The sequence below is a fragment of the Chironomus tepperi genome, unplaced genomic scaffold, assembly GCF_022539635.2.
Source record: "Chironomus tepperi strain 1889 unplaced genomic scaffold, CSIRO-AGI_Ctep_v1 contig_219, whole genome shotgun sequence".
Lineage (NCBI taxonomy): Eukaryota > Metazoa > Arthropoda > Insecta > Diptera > Chironomidae > Chironomus > Chironomus tepperi.
The window spans coordinates 184048-201993 of NW_027226341.1; the positions used below are offsets into that span (position 1 = coordinate 184048).

Here is a 17946-nt window from a genome sequence, read left to right on the forward strand (position 1 = left end):
ATTCTATTTCATTTATCTATTTTTAAGTCAACCATCATTTGATTGGTTAAATAAAAATATTACCGCCTACTTTTTATTATTCTTCATATTATTTCAGCAAGTGTATATCATTTTGATAGGTTTTAACTGGCACACTTTTCATTATACGGATAAAAATACATAAACAGGATTAAGGAGAAAGTATTGACTTACATTTTACTAACTTAATAGTATTAAATGTAAAAGAAAAATTAATTTTATTATGAAAATTCATTAGTGCAGTCTAAAAAAGTTTTCAATTGAATTACTTTTAATTATTTTATGTTTTGCTAACCCTTAATACATTTCTGTTCTTTTGGAACGGTTTTTAAACTAACCATACTATAGTCGTAATGCTTTCGGTTGTGTGGCATGAAAAAATACTTTATGCTTTGCATTATATTAGGTAGCGTATATAAAATTGTGTATACACACGATATTTTTTGTTCCGCCTTTTTCCGATTTTTTCTCGCTCTTTCACACAGTTTAAAAGTTTTTCTGCTTACTGTTGGTTTATACTTTTATTTTCACAGTTTTGATCGAAAGTTGCGACATCAAAAAGCAAAACATCTTTCGTTCTTTAAAATATTTTTTTCTGCAAAAATCAGAAGACTTAAAAAATTTATTTTAAATTAGCTATATTATATATAAATTTAATTGTGGCTTAGTAATGTGTTTATAAAAATAATCATAATGTATCTTACAAGTGGAATAAATTTGTAATAAAGAATAAAAAACGATTGCCAAACATTAAAATATTGGATAAATATTGGAAAAAAAACATTTATTAAAATACAAAATATATTTTAAAGGTATGTTTCTTTAATTATGTGTGAAATAATCAATGAAATTTGCATAATGTGAAATTGTAAAAATTAAAAATCATGTTGAGAAATTAAACCTAGTCTCGAAAACATGCACATTACACAGCCCATTAAATGTGTCGTTTTCATAGGTATTCTAAAAATTGCAACACTTTAAAATAGCCACTTTACACGCTATGGTTTTATAGAATTAAAAATTTAAAGCTTAGGGAAAGTAAAAAATCAAGTGTAAAATTTTTCCTAGTTAAACTAAATATTAATTATGACTTTTTTCATTGAACGAAACATTTAAAACCCTGTATGTGTCATTACTTTTTATATATGTCTTTCTGGACGAAAAGTGTACAGTTAAAAAGCAGAAGCATCGAATTTAGGAAATGGTCCATTAATGGTACTCATTATCATAAAACTTTTGTCGTTAAATTTTTTATCTCGTAGGTATTTTTTTTTTAATTCTATGCTTCTAGTCAGTCTAAAATATACACTTAATTTAAAATAGTACGTATTGTTCATTGAACGCATTTAAGCTAATACAGCAATCTAAATCCAAATGTAAATTTATAATATTTTTTTGGATTAAAAAAGTTATTAAATAAAACATAACAAGAAGCTTAACTTTTATCATATCAATATTTAATCATTATATCAAAAATTTAATGATACTCCAATGGATAATGACCACACAAAATGATCACATTTTTGAGATTTCATATGACACAAGCTTTAAAATATTCTTTTTTACGACACAAAATGTATGAAAATTATGAGAATGAACAGAAGTCATTAACTTCACTGAATATGCAGAAACAAAAATTAAAGAGAGAAAAAAAAAATAAATTGATTATAAATTCTTGACCATTTTTTTTGCTATCATGTCATGGTTTTTTTTTCATGTATCAATTAAGATTAACGTGATAAGATTTCGATGAATACATATTTATTTGCATATTTTGTTATACATTTAATTTAAAAATCAAACTCTTGAACAAGGAAGAAACTCGTAAAATCATTAGTCAATTGGTGTGTGGCAAGAGTAATAAAAAGGTGTTAATATTTATGCATATATTGAAAATTCAAATACATTTTCATTTCATGCACTCTTCAATTATCCAACAATGAAAATTAATGTATGTCTTTAATTTTTTCCTGCTTCTTTTTGGTTTATTCTTCACAAAAAACTCAAACATTGCTTTGTAAAATTTTCGATAAAAAGAAAAGAACTGAATGAACAAAAAAGAAGAAAAGAGAATTGAATTATAATAAAATTTAATAAGCGTGAAAATTGCGATAACTTTTTAAACTACTTTATTAAATTCTGGGAATTCTCATTACAATTTAAACATGACTAATTTGACATAATCCATCAATTTTTAAAGTATTTTTTTAATATTAGTTTACCATGTACTGACTTCAGTGTTGCAAATTTGTTAAAAATTATACTGAGAAAAACACAACATAAAGCACGCGTCTTAAATTCTATTTTGGCCATTCCTCGTGGTAATTGATAATTTCAGTCACAGTTGAATGAATGAGCATGCTCACCAGGTATCGTGAAATGTTCTCTGAGCATATACTGTTATTATATCCATGCTTTTATGTTTGGATATTTTTTTAAAATTACCTTTTTCATTTCGAAATTTTAATTTTGTTACTTACACACGAAGCAAATCGTAATGTGGGTATAGCTTGAGATATGTTTCAAAAATTCTGGTCATTAACCATAAAATTTAATATGAGTAAACATCCGTAAACAAAAAATTATATATATTTTGTCAATACATTTTTGCAATACAATAGTACAAAAAAAAGGCATCTCTAAGCAACTTCTGCATCAAAACGTTTGACTATTGAACTTCCTGGACCAAAAAAAAATTTTTTTTTGACCAAAAATTACATTTGACTTTGAAATTGGATACGACAAATCCGAAAATTTTGAATTTTTTATAGTGAAAATATCCAAAATATATAACTTTCCAACTAATTTAGACAAAACAGAGGAATATGCATTTTAAGTTTTTAAAAATGAAAAACGGCCAAAAATAACAATTAAATTGGATATTTAAACGATTTAAAATTTTGTTTTTAAATATTGAAATTTGAGCAGTTTTTTAACATAGTTAAAGCCTATTAAGTATTGATTAATATTCTGAGCATTAGATAATATTAATTAAATTGCATTACAAGGCAAATTTAAGGTACTTCGACAAAAATAGTAAATTTAAGTTGTTTTATTTTTTGAAAGACATAAAATAATCTGAGATGAAAATGAATACAAAAAATTGGCTGATCAAACATATATAATGATACATCATTCAGCTCAGAAAAATGCAATAAAAGTTAAAATGATAATTAACAGCTAAAAGAAAAATAATAATGATTTGAGTGAAAACGAAAACACATTTAAAACATTTTGACTTAGTAAAACATACAAAGGCATTGACTGCATCACAGCAAGACATGAGCAGCTTCTGAACGATCAGTTTCATTGGATAAATCAATCTCTGGAATTGTTAAATGTCTTATCGTTTTCAATGAAACACTGAATTTTAATGGTTATTAAAATTAATTAAATAAAACTGCTGAAAACTGTTTTATTTTTATGATTGAGATACTTCGAATGAGCTGTTTATACGAAATTGAGAATTAATTTTCATTCAACATTTAATGATGTTTTAGTTCTTTACATTTTATTGTTTCCTTTCTTTTTCGGATTAGGCTGATTCACTTGATAAATATAATATTTATTTACTCATGGTTTTAATATTGGTAAAGAAGTTAGTTAAAGTGTAGTTTAAGTTATATTAAGATTAAGATTTTATATAACGGTATATAACAAACCATTCCAAATTGCGGTTTTAGAATTATGAATATAAAAAATTAATAAAATCCACAAAAATAAATAATTTTAAAAACGATTTTAATATACCTTAATCAAATAAAGTTTTGAATACCTAATTTATACATAAAAATCAAATTTTTAAATATATCAAATATCTTTTTATTTTAATAATCAAATATAATTTAGTTTATTTGTCCTTCTGTCTGTCATTTCGGTTAAAGCTCCGCCCTTTTTAGTGCATTTTTAAAATTTTTTTCAAAAAGGTAGCTTAATAAGACAATTTTCGGTCGTTCGGCTGACGTTAAAAACTTTTTATCTAGACATCGTAGAGAGCTCGGAATGGTTTTAAAAGATCAGTTCCATAAATTTATTGCGGCGCCGGGCATTTAAGTTTCAAATCAAAGCATAAATACTATAATTAACAATTTTTCATTTTCATAACAAAAACAACAACACGATTTTTCATTGTTTTACAGTGTTTATCAATGTTTTTCGAATTTTTAACAATGTTTACTGAACAAAATTTAAATTTGCCATAACCGTTATCTGGTTTGAATTATAAAAATCTGTTAAATTATATGTAAGTGATATAACTTGCTTTGTGGGAACAAAAACCACAAAGTTCCAAAAATAACTTAAAATAAAAATATATTTTAAGTGTTACATAACACAAAAAGTTTTCTGAAATAAATTTGAATAAAAATTGAGAACCCTACAGAAATTTTTAGCCTTTAGTACTGTAATAAAATAATAAATTATAAGAATGCTTTGAATTTTAATTACTGTGAAATATCTTTGAGTATTCAAAAAAAAAAAAAAAAAACACAGCGATGAAAAATGAATTTAATGGTCGATGATCCAGAACTTTTGATAAATTAACTCTCATGGGAAGTATTAAGATGTTGATCCGGATACATGAAAATTGCAATCAGTATCAACATTTAAAATAATATAGAATAACGTATACAAGTTTTGGAAATCATTAACGATCGACATAAAAACCAAAATAAAAGTTCAAAATGTTCACACAACTTGATGAGATATCATTATAAAAAAAAATATCAATGTATTCTTAAAATGTTCTTAAATTCTTAAAATGTTGCTAAAAAAAATATTTTCTGAAATTAAATAAAAATTAAAATATTTTAAGTCATATTTTATACATTGCTTTAAAAAAAAGTCGACTTTGAAATTAAAATTTTGAACGTGAATTTCTAAATGTTTTCTAATTTTTACACGCTTTTATTTGTTGACTAATTTTTCTTTAGCACAGAATTACGTGACATAACAAAAAATAATTCAGACATTTCTGCAACCAAGTAAAGCTCATTCAATGCAATTGCTTAAAAGCCTAACGGAGTAACTACTATGTGTCGCTCGGGCATATTATGTCACTTGTCTAAAATATTTATTATTATTTGTATCAATTTTTAACAAAACATTAAATTAATTATTAATGAGTAACATCAATCAAATAAAGTAGTCTATAGAAAATAAAGTATAGTTTTGTTTTACGTTAGAACACTGGTAAAGGAAGAATGTTGATGTTGCAAAAAATTTATTTACAAAAATATACTTTACATCATTATTACGAATAACTACACCAATAAAATTCTGAATTATAAATGAAGAAATAGCATGATGTTACAAGTATTGTCGAGGGAGAAAATAAAATTATAAAAATGTTAATGCTAATATTATGTAACTAAAAGGCGTTAATTAATAAAATTACAATATTTTCCCTTGTTTTGTTCTTATATTTATTAACAGTGAGACTTAAAGATAGAACAAAAGCATTACTACTATGATTTATACTTGATTCTAATTTACACCAAAATTTTCAAATTTACATTTTTGTATAAAGGTCATTCAAATTGAAGAAAAACCAGCGAAACCAACTTCTTGTGTTTAATATTAAACGACCGACAAACTAAATAGTGTTCTGAAACGGAATATAAAGCTCCTTAATCGTGATTTCACATTCCTTATTTAATTAGAAATGTTAATACACTTAGTTCTTTCTAACATTTAACCCAAGAAACCATGATATCCAATTCTTGTGCATTATTATGAAATGTTATGAATATGAAATTATATAACTTGAACATATACTATACATTGTCCTGGCTATTAATTTTTAGAAACTATGTAAATTGTCAGAAAGAAAATAGGGTGAATTAATATCTTTGTTTAACCCAAAATTAATGTATACCAAATGACATTTTTAACGCTTAGCCGATGAAATGCTTTTTCCTTGATTTTTAGATATTCACGGGATTTATTATTGTTAGTAGGAATAAATTAATAGTTTTAGATGATTATTAAAAATTCTTATTATGCAAATTTCAATATCGAAATCTTTACAATTTTCATTGTGAAAACTTAAAAAATAATTTTATGTCATAATGCTTTTCAGATTTGTGAATTTTTACCATTCAGCATGCCTCATACAGGTAAATATAAAACAAAAAATTTTAACTAAAAAATAAGTTATTTTTTATTTGTTAACACCAAAAAATTGACTCGATGGTTTTTATACGATTTCATAAAACAAAATTAAAGAAAAATGTGATAAAGAAACTTTCCAAGAAATGAATTATATATGAGTTTGTATTCAGTGTGAAAAAATTCTTGTTTGAAGTGTTTTTCAAATAAAATACAACTTGTAGTAATTTAAAGAATTTTTATGCGTTAACGAATACCGAATTGAATTTTTTACACTTATAAAAATCACGCTTGTTGGTAGCTTGACATAATTTTTTCCTTCTTTTTTCTTTGCACATTTTTCTTTTTAGTTTTCGCGACTACCTTTTGTGAATTTAAAATATTTTTTTCTTATATCACTTTAACGCTTCTTTATAATTTTCATTTCAACTTCATTCTCAACCTGAATTTAAAACTGAATCAATTTTTAAAACAAAAGTTTTTATATTATTCGACTAGTAAATTGTCTCCATAATCTAGACAATTTTCATCTTTATATAATATTCTTAAAAGTTAATTATTCAAGTTTTTAAAATCAAAAATATTTAGATAACAATCTGTTTCTCAAAAAAGTGTCAGTCATAAAATCATCATCTGATCGCATTGCAAATATTGAAAAATATTAATATTTAAATAACTATGCAATCCGTTTATTTATTCATTTTCTAAAGGAAAATGTACAATTTATAATAAGTGTCTTAAGCATCATATAGCAATTATGAGTAAAAAGAATAATGATATGTATGCAATCAACAAAAGTTACGTCTGCTTACCATTAAATATAATTGAGTCAAAAATTATATATAAGAACCAAATAGGAAAAATCTTTAGGGCTATCTGCAAAATGCAGACTATGACAAAATTCACCTGCCTAATTTTATAAAAGACATTAGAAAAGACAAGAAAAAAATTACAAAAGTCCTCGTGTTATTGATCGAGGGACTTAAGCGCATTTTTGTTCCAGCGATCAGTAATTGATTAATAAGTCATTTACAGACCTCAAAAGCAAGATCCAGTAGGATTCTGGTCACTTCCTAGCTCACGAAACGAGATCCAGTAGGATCCAGTTTACATTCCGGTTCACAAAACGAGATCCGGTAAGATCCAGGTCACTTTCAGATCTTGAAAACAAGATCCATATAAAACTTCCACAAATTTAAGAACTTCATCATTTAACGGATTTTCATAATTCAAACCTCATAGCGGTCAAAAAAAATTCAAACATGAAAAACACTGTAAAACAATGAAAAAACGTATATGAAAATGAAAAACTGTTAATTATAGTATTTATGCTTTTTGAAAAAAATTTCAAAAATGCGCTAAAAATTACCAAAGAACTCGTTCTTATCGAGTGACTTTAGCGCATTTTTGTCCCAGCGATCAGTAATTGATTAATAAGTCACTTCTAGATCTAAAAAACAAGGTTCAGTAATATTCAGGTCACTTTCAAAACTAAAACACAAGATCCAGTAGGCCATAGTCACTGTGGAAAAAATACGCTATAAAAATAAATTTTTCCTATAACGGTTTTCTAGGATTCAAATTTTCTAACAGTTTTGCATGTTTAAAAATTTTCCGCTAAAAGTTGTTTAAATTTTGTACTGAAATCAAAAATTCATTAGTTATAGTATTTTATATGCGTTGATTTGAGACTTTTAAATGCCTAGTTAAAAACTTAATGTCTAGTTTAAAAGTTTTTATCGGCAGCCGAACAAAGTGTCTTATTAAGCTACCTTTTTGAAAACAATTTCAAAAATGCGCTAAAAAATAATCACAAAATGTTTATGAAAATAAAGTAGTTTACAAGAAATTAGGTAATTAATTTTTATTTATTTATTCAGGATTAATGAAAAGTGTGAGATGGAGTTAAAAAGTTTGTCCAAATCTGAAATTTATCAAAAAATGATTTGCCTTCCAAATTCGAAAACGATACTGAGTATTTATTTTGTCAGATGATATTTTGTAAGCATAACTCAATCTTATTTTATTTTTAATCGGTAATTCAGGCTTCTATTGATAGATTTAAAGCAATCGAAATTTTCAAAATTAGTGTACAAAAATAAGAATTTTAGATTTTGAAAACTTATATATATCAGAATAAACAGAATAACAAATCTCAGAATTTCAAACTTAAAGCGGAATGACAAAAGCAATAAAACTCAATTATATTAGGTTAAAAATAATAATAGCACATGTTGCGTTAAATAAATAATATAGCTTAATTGACCTGTAGATTTAATATTTGTTAAACTAACGAAAATAGAACTACCATTTGATTTGAAGAAGTGGCTAAATTCAACATACATTTATGATTATTAGCATACATATTTTATTGAATGCTTATTAGTTTGGACTTATTCCTAAAACTTTTTTAATGCTGTTGTTGGGAATATAAGGTATTTAAAACATTTTTATTGTTACTATGAATCACTAACCGAAACATATTTTTCACGGAGTAGAAGTTTATTTTATATTTAATTGGAAGCAATTAAGAGAAAAATGTGGTATTATTACAAGAAATTTATTTAATATAAATACTCATTATTAACCCGTCCTTCGTGAAAAAATAAACCACTTAGTAATCAAATGATGTTGCTTTCAGTATAATTAGTAGTTGAAATGATTCATGCGTAAGATTAAATTATTAAACACCGTATAATTCATTCACCAGCTACTTCACACGTTAGAGTTTAAAAAAAAATCACAAATATCTTTTTGGTAAATTTCGACACTTTGGTATACATACATACTGTTTTCTTTGCAAAATTGCAATTTTATTAGTTAATAAGGTCCTGAAAAACATCTACTTTAATGATGGTTTTTTAAAATCTATATTTAATATTTTTTCTCGTTTAAAACACTTTTTTTGTACAGATTATATTGAACGGTAATTTAAATTTCCAATCACTTCACGTCAATGTTAAAATCAGTGATCTCATGAATAAAACATTTACAAAGTGTATCAAGTAAAGAGTGAGAATATTTTTTTGTCGCATCACATAAGTGAAAAGTTTCTTTCATTGAAACTTTAATTTGATTTTGATTAATCTACCATATGATATTTCTAATAATATTATAGTACTATCTAATGAAAATTAATCAATTTAAATGTTTTCGTAAATTATCTTTACCAAAAAATAGATAAAAAATATTTTGTGGATTCAAGTAGAATTACAGAAAAGGTTTGAGGGCAAGAATCATCAAATTGAGACAGCAAAAAATAATGATAATATGCTGCAACACAGACAAATTACTTGGTTTTTTTTTTTTCAAATTCTTTGTTATCATGCAAACAAAATTTGATACGCATTAGGTATAATCGCGTCAAAAGAAGAGATTGATAAAACATAAATAAAAAATTCTAGAAAAATGAAAATATAGGTCTGTGAGGCGAATTTAAGCGCAAATTATATTTAAGTACAGACTTTAAAATATTTTTCTTCACTACTTATAGTCAGTTTTTGTTTCTCATTTCTTACACATTCCTTTAAATGAGTTTTGAGACTTAATTTTTCTAACACAAATAGAATTTTATTATAAAATTACTCTTACTAATGTTCTTTTTTACATTAAGGACAGGCAGGTGTAAATCAACTGGGAGGAGTATTTGTCAACGGACGACCTCTGCCGGACTGTGTCCGTCGGCGAATTGTCGAATTAGCTTTGATGGGTGTCCGGCCATGTGACATTTCAAGACAACTTTTAGTCTCACATGGTAGTAATTATTTTAAAAAATTATTATATAAAAAATATTTTTATTAAAAATTATTTTTAATTTTCATCTTAGGTTGTGTTTCTAAAATCCTAACAAGGTTTTATGAAACAGGATCTATAAGACCTGGATCTGTTGGAGGAAGTAAAACAAAGGTTTGTATAATGATGATTTAAATTATTATTTTTATTCCTTTTTTTTATAAAATTAACATATGAAGTGTTTTCATCTACAGTTACTTATTTAATTTCATGAACAGTATTCTTATTAAAGCAATTTTTGTTAGTTATGCTAAGTACTTACTTGCTTACTGGAACCATGATCCGACTTGGAGCCTAGGTTATTACAAAAAGCCTTCCATCTGACTCTGTTGTTGGCCGTATCATAAAGCTTATACAAATTCTCTGTTTTGACATCTAATTGACATTATAGACCGCATAACAGTTCTACGCCAAGTTGCTTTTGGAGCAACAAGGTGTCTTTTCCCTTGTGGTCCATCCAAGTGCGGTAAAACAAGTTTGTGTTTCCATCCCATTCACGACAATTTCTCTATTGCTTCGCTTTATTAGCTATGCTATATGATTATAAAAATATTATTTTTGCACGGATTAACTAATAAGAACTATGAGAAAAAATTAAAGTGAAATTTTCAAATTTTTCTATGTGGTCATATTTGTATCTTATGAGATTCTGTGAATCTGAAATTTGTTTTTGTATGAATTCATAAAATTTCTTAAGATGTATACAACCCCTATATCTCCATGGAAGCCATAAAAACTGATTTTTTCCCGATATGCTTAACCGGGGGCATAGTTTATTACATATTTTCTCCTACGATTGAGTTTGGTTAAAAGGTTTATTCGTGTAAAAAAACAATTAGTGACCATAGACATAATGTTACAATGTGGCATATTACCCTCATCAACTTGCATACTGAGTAACCAACATATTTATTAATATTTATTTTCATTTTCATAAAGATAGCTGGTAAATTTGACACATTTATCACTGGCATGTTATCATCATAATGATAAATTATTTACCTTAATTGTGATAGAAGCACAGATTATGATTTTTTTTTTTTTTTTTTGATAAGTGAGTTATTTAATTTATTCACTTGTAAATTCTCACATCCTTAAAAAGTAATCTTTGCATTAAAATCTATCATATATAATACTCTATTTTTTTGTATTTCTATGGCTATTAAACTTTCCGCACTAGGTAATGAAAAGCGGAAAATTGCGTGACATTTTACAAATTTTTTTATACATGTCGTGTAAAATCGTGTGAACTAATATTTTTTATAAGATTTTCACAATTTTTACACTAATAAAAAGGCAATTTGAAACAAAGAAAATGATTTGAAAAAATACTACACAGTGCATATTACATTATATTTAAATTTTTAATATTTTTCATGCTAGATTTTTGAATTTAGCTTTTGTACATTAGATTTTTAATATTCATTAAATATTTTAAAGAATTAAATTTTTTGATAACTAAGAGTAAAACTTATTAATATTAAACGTTGATTAAACAAAAATAAAAAAAGATAAATAAATTTACTTTTAAAAATATTTCTCCAAATTTTTATTATAGCAAGTTGCCACACCAACAGTTGTTAAAAAAATTTTAAGATTTAAACAAGAAAATCCGTCTATGTTTGCATGGGAAATTAGGGATCAATTATTATCTCAGCGAATTTGCGATCCTCAAACTATTCCTTCTGTATCATCTGTCAATCGTATATTAAGAAATGGAGGTTTGTGGACTGATGATGCTCTTACAAACGTTCCAAATGCTAACAGTAATGCCAATAATACTTCAGGCTCACAAAATGGTAAAAAATATTTTTGGTACATATATAAAACAAAGTTTGATTGCATTCATGTCATTTAGATATTATTTGTGATCGTCAAATTGCACCAACTCACAATTCTAAAGCTTTACCGACTTCCTCAATGTATGGAGCTAGTGAATTTTTGGCCTCGTATCGCTATTCATTAGGAGCAAATCATTTGTCTGCAACAGTTTCTAACTCTACTATAACTTCAAATTTAACTGATAATTTAACAAAAGTTCCGCAATATTCATCATCAGTAGAAGCATGCAAAGTATCATCAGAAACATTCACTACAAATTCTATCCCAACTAATGATGTTAATGAAGGAGTGCATACAAACATGACTCAATATTATAAACATTGGATATGGAGTAGAAATCTTTTTTGTCCTCAGTTGACAAATTCAAATTATTTATATTCCAATGGAAATCCTTTACTTTCTCAAAATTTACAAAGTAATAATTTTAATAGTTATAATAATAATGCAGAATCTATAAATTCAAATTCGCCAGGACAAACTACGGAAATAAATAGCGATGATTCTTTGGAAAGCCAAGAAAATGAAAAGGTAAATGATTATTATTCAACTAATTGTATCTTTTAAATAAAAAATTTTTTAAACAGTTTAAAAAGAAGACTTCTCGCAAAAGAAATCCATATTCTATAGAAGAACTGCTGAAAAAACCTGAAAAGAAAAGGAAAATTGAAAATAAGGATGAACTTTTTGAAACACAAACACCTGAAGAAATAAGTGAAGAAATTAATCTAAACATAGAAGTTTGTGACTAAATTATTATTTTAAATTAGATAATAAAGATAAAATTAAATATTTACCAAAAATAAATCAATTTTTCTTCTTTATACCTGAATTTGACAGTTCGTATATGGTGAGAAAAGAATCAAGAAAAATAAATAAGCTTAACGTATGTTTTAAATTCAAATGTCTTTAAAATTTTTTCAAACCATAAAATAGTGGTGAATTTATATTCGTTTTACGGGTCTTCCATTGACAACTTCTGCAAATTAGATTTTTAATATTTCTACTTTTCAGCAAATTTATTCAACAATATGACTGGTGAGATAGTGAATATCATTATTATCATAACTATAAGGAACTTAGATAATTGAAAGCTATTTTTTATTATCTTAGAAATAAAAAAATAATTTTCAGATTTCCTTTATTCTAAAGTGTTTATAAGTGTTTGTAAATCGTTCGATTTAAGACTGTTATCTTTACATATTTTAAATTATGTACGATTAAAAATTCAACTTCTTTTATATTCTTTAGTTCTCACACAAATGAACTAATAAACCTGTTTTGAATTGTTTTTGATACTCATCAATAATGTATATGTTTAATTATAAAATAATTTTTTTTGTTGAAATTAATTTTCGTAGAAACTTCAAAGAATCCTTTCAAATTTTTGGAGAAGTCAATTGAAATTGATGGCGAAGATTTCTATTATTATGACATCACGCATTTTAAACAGCTCTCAAATCTGCCATTTTCTATACGAGTTCTTTTGGAATCTGCCATAAGAAATTGTGATAATTTCCATATTAACGAAGGTCACGTAACCACAATTCTAAATTGGGTAAATTGATTAATATGGTCTAATTTAAAATTACTCTAAATGATTTTGATATTTAGGCACAATATAAAGGAGAATCAGCAGATGATAATCAAGAGTATGAAATTCCATTCAAACCTGCCAGAGTTATTCTCCAAGACTTTACTGGTGTTCCAGCAGTGGTTGATTTTGCCGCTATGCGTGATGCTGTTTTAAAATTAGGTGGTGATCCTGAAAAAATCAACCCGATTTGCCCATCAGATCTCGTCATTGATCATTCAATTCAAGTTGATTATTCCAATTCAAATGATGCGTTGAAAAAAAACCAAGATTTAGAGTTTGAGAGAAATAAGGAACGGTTTACATTCTTAAAATGGGGTGCAAAAGCATTCAATAACATGTTGATTGTTCCACCAGGTTTGTATACGATGATAATACCGCTCTCAAAGCAATTGTTTAGTTAACATTTTTTTATTAATTTTTTAGGCAGTGGAATCGTTCATCAAGTTAATTTGGAATATCTTGCTCGTGTTGTTTTTGCAGAGAAACAAAATGATGGTCGATGTCTTTTATATCCAGATTCTCTTGTTGGAACTGATTCTCATACAACGATGATAAATGGTTTGGGAATTTTAGGTCATGGTGTTGGTGGGGTAGAAGCTGAAGCTGTTATGTTGGGGCAAAGTATTTCTTTTCTCTTACCTGAAGTCATAGGATATAAATTAGTTGGAGAGCTAAATCAATACGTTACTTCAACGGATTTGGTTTTAACTATTACAAAAAATTTGCGTCAATTAGGAGTAGTTGGAAAGTTTGTTGAATTTTTCGGTCCTGGTGTAACATTTTTGAGTATTGCTGACAGAGCTACTATATCAAACATGTGCCCAGAATTTGGTGGAACTGTTGGATATTTTGCAGTCGACAACCGATCTCTTGATTATTTGAGACAAACAAGTAAATGTTTACTTTTTTTTGTTAATTCTATAATATTATCTATTTTTTTTTATTATAATAGATCGAAACGCAAAAAAAATAAACATTATTGAGCAATACCTGAAAGCAACAAAACAGTTCAGAGATTATGATGACTCCATGCAAGATCCTATGTTTTCAAAAGTAATATTTTAAAATGAACAACTTTTTGAAATTTATCATTTTTATTGAATTTCTAGGTAATAACATTGGATTTGTCAACTGTTAATTCTTCTTTATCTGGCCCCAAAAGACCTCATGATCGGGTTCCAGTATCACAAATGAAGCAGGATTTCAAAGAATGTCTTGTTAATAAGGTAAACGACGTTTCTTAAATTTTATGCGACAAACATTTGCCCAGTGATGATAAAAAAATCACAACACATCAGTCTGAACATAGTTTGTCGCACAATTTTTAATTTTTTTTTTTTTTTTTCACTTTTATATAAATGATGATTGGGATTGTCTAAATTAAAGTACAACTACTGTGATATATTTTTTTGATTTGTATGATATCACAGTAGAGTTCCTTTAATTTAAATCAATTTTCAACAATACCCTGTTTTTAATTTACTCTATTTAAAATTTTACATTAAAATATGAAGACGAATGAAAACTAGTAAGGTACGATCGGCTGTGATATAATTTTAAAATACTAATATCACACCGACAGTTCCTTCCTAATTTAATCACTCAAAAACTTGGCAAATAAAACTGATTTTATAGATGTAAGAACCAAAATGTTTACTGCAAGGATGCATTAGCTTTATGAATGATATAATTTAGTAGTCAAAATATATCAATATACATATATATCATAAACTCAAGCACCAAGCTGTAAACATGGTCATTTATTCAAAAAACTGAATACTTAATACTCAACTACTTAATACTGTTGATTAAATTATTTTAAGTTTAGGATCGAGTGTTCGGTCTAGTCACTAGAAGAAAGTAAACAGAAACTATCCGCCACTCGCCCTAAACTATTTTTTATAATTTATTTAAAAAAACACAATGATACACTTTCACTTTTAAATCTGTCACGATAATGAAATTAATATTTATAAAATCCTAAATTTATAGGGATTTTTCAAAGAGAAGATCCTCTCATGAGAGATATAAGGAGAGAAGGGAATAGTTAATTAGAAAATTTTGTATTTAGAGTTCAAGTTCAGGTATTAATTTTACAAAAACTTTTTAAAATTCCTCCTCTTTTTATAATTTTTATGCGAGAAAAAAATTTTTATTGCACCCAAAAATAGGTAGAACTAGTCAAATTAGCAATAAGCATACCTTTCTTAACGTTAAGTCAATGCATACTAATTTTATTCATTCTTAATGCATTCTTACGCGAAATTTATTTTTCAAAACATTTTGATTTGCTTGACAATTTTTTGTTTGATGAAATATTTTTCCATTTATTTGAGTTCGATGACACTTTTGCAAAATGCTTAGTAAAGCATAATCATCATATTTAATGACGATGTAGTCAATATCTTTAATTTATAATACTTTTTAAAATAAAAAATTTAAAGCTCATCATATTTTCACATATGTAAAATGTTCAAAGGTTGGATTCAAAGGTTATGAAATACCTTTAAACGAAATAGATGCTGAAGCCTCATTTATTTGGGAAGATGGAATTGAATACAAAATAAATCATGGTTCTGTTATTATTGCTGCAATAACAAGCTGTACAAATACTTCAAACCCAACAGTTATGCTTGGTGCCGGTCTATTAGCTCAAAACGCCGTAAAGCTAGGTCTTAAAGTGAAGCGATATATTAAAACATCATTATCACCTGGTTCAACTGCTGTTGATCATTATTTGAGGGAATCTGGTGTGATTCCAAGCTTAGAAGAACTCGGGTTTCATATTGTTGGATATGGATGCATGACATGTAATTTAGTTTTTCTTTTTTAAATTTTTAATAGAAACTTAAAATTTTAAATTTTTGTATTATTTTTCTAAAGGTATTGGCAACAGTGGACCGATTCATGAAAATATTGCGACAGCAATAGAATCAAAAAAACTTGTATGCTGCGGAGGTATTATATATATAATTTTTAATTAATTCAATCGATTTAAACCAATTCTATTAAAGTATTATCTGGAAACCGTAACTTTGAAGGAAGAATACATCCTTTGACCAGGGCAAACTATTTAGCGTCTCCACTTTTGGTAATAGCATATGCATTGGCAGGTAAAATAATTTTACTAACAAATTAAACTAATAAATTAAATAATGAATAACGAAATTTTAGGAACTGTGGATATTGACTTTGAAACTCAACCAATTGGAATTTCTCATGATGGTAAAGAAGTATACTTAAAAGAAATATGGCCGAGTAGAGCTGAAATTCAAGAAGTGGAAAGAAAATACATCATTCCATCAATGTTTCAACAAGTTTATGAAAAAATTCAATTAGGTTCCTCAAATTGGCAATCGCTTATTGCTCCAACGGGAAAATTATATCCTTGGGATGAAAATTCTACCTATATTAAACATCCTCCCTTTTTTGATGGAATGACTCGTGACTTACCTGTGAAAGATCAGATTAAAGATGCAAGAGTTTTATTGCTTTTAGGAGACAGTATAACTACAGATCACATTTCTCCAGCTGGATCTATTTCAAGAAATTCTCCTGCAGCAAGATATTTAACAGAAAGAGATCTTGCTCCGAAAAATTTCAATTCTTATGGCTCACGTCGAGGAAATGTAAGATATAATCTGAGATGATAATAAATCGTTAAAATTATTTTGAAAAAACTTACAATATTTTAGGATGCTGTTATGGCCCGTGGAACATTTGCAAATATCCGTTTAGTTAACAAATTTATGAAATTTCCAGGGCCAAAAACAATTCATATTCCAACAAATGAAGAAATGGATATCTTTGATTGTGCTGAACGTTATCGCCAAGAAAAAACTCCTTTGATCTTACTAGCAGGAAAAGAATATGGTAGTGGCTCTTCTAGAGATTGGGCTGCAAAAGGTCCATATTTATTAGGCATACGAGCAGTAATTGCTGAAAGTTATGAACGTATACATCGTTCAAACCTTGTTGGTATGGGTATATGTCCATTGCAATATTTATCAGGTCAAAATGCTGAGTCGTTAGGACTAACTGGATTTGAAACGTTTAATGTTTTACTACCCAATAATGTCAGTCCCGGACAAAATATAAATATTGAAACAAGTTCAGGCATCACTTTTGAGGTAAAAGTGAGATTTGATACTGATGTTGAAATTTTATACTACAAACATGGAGGAATCTTGAATTATATGATTCGAAAAATGATTTCCTAATTTTTATGTATGTTACAACTAGGGTTTTCAATACCGGTATACCGATATGGTAATATGGGAAATGGGTTTTTAATTTTTAAAATTTTAAACATAAATGGTTATATATTTTTATATGTTATTTACGAAGGTTTTGAGTATAAATAAAGACGAAATAAAACAATAATATTGTTATTTATTTTACCATACCTATATTTTTCTATGGATAATACCGTATTTTACTGAAAGTGTGGAAAATTATGTAAATAAAAGAACTACATTTTTTTACCGCATTTTTGAATTTTTTTTTTTTCAAAAAGGTAACTGGGTAATTCCACAGATAGGTTGAATTTTGAAACCTTTTACTTAAATAATCCGCGTTCTTTAAAATTTAAT

At 26.7% G+C, this 17946-nt stretch overlaps 2 protein-coding genes across 2 annotated transcripts; both read left to right on the forward strand.

The window, feature by feature from the left end:
* Positions 1-689: 689 nt before the first annotated feature.
* On the forward strand, positions 690-12509 carry Poxn (Pox neuro). The gene is made up of 7 exons (XM_070640479.1): positions 690-830; positions 6098-6134; positions 9740-9880; positions 9953-10032; positions 11477-11717; positions 11777-12288; positions 12345-12509. Exons 2-7 carry the CDS (start codon positions 6122-6124, stop codon positions 12507-12509), a joined length of 1152 nt encoding a protein of 383 aa, XP_070496580.1. The 5' UTR covers positions 690-830; positions 6098-6121.
* Positions 12510-12678: 169 nt separating this feature from the next.
* LOC139090583 (cytoplasmic aconitate hydratase-like) lies at positions 12679-17737 on the forward strand. Its single transcript, XM_070640344.1, has 11 exons — positions 12679-12795; positions 13119-13315; positions 13372-13708; positions 13778-14245; positions 14307-14407; positions 14464-14580; positions 15834-16164; positions 16238-16312; positions 16369-16467; positions 16529-16983; positions 17050-17737. Exons 1-11 carry the CDS (start codon positions 12789-12791, stop codon positions 17572-17574), a joined length of 2712 nt encoding a protein of 903 aa, XP_070496445.1. The 5' UTR covers positions 12679-12788; the 3' UTR covers positions 17575-17737.
* Positions 17738-17946: the final 209 nt, after the last annotated feature.

Coding starts and splice junctions, on each gene's coding strand:
- Poxn (XM_070640479.1), top strand. Junction 10,033..11,476: donor TTGGAGGAAGTAAAACAAAG/GTTTGTATAATG, acceptor TTTTTATTATAG/CAAGTTGCCACACCAACAGT. Junction 11,718..11,776: donor TACTTCAGGCTCACAAAATG/GTAAAAAATATT, acceptor CATGTCATTTAG/ATATTATTTGTGATCGTCAA.
- LOC139090583 (XM_070640344.1), top strand. Junction 14,408..14,463: donor AAGATCCTATGTTTTCAAAA/GTAATATTTTAA, acceptor TTGAATTTCTAG/GTAATAACATTGGATTTGTC. Junction 16,313..16,368: donor AAAACTTGTATGCTGCGGAG/GTATTATATATA, acceptor ATTCTATTAAAG/TATTATCTGGAAACCGTAAC.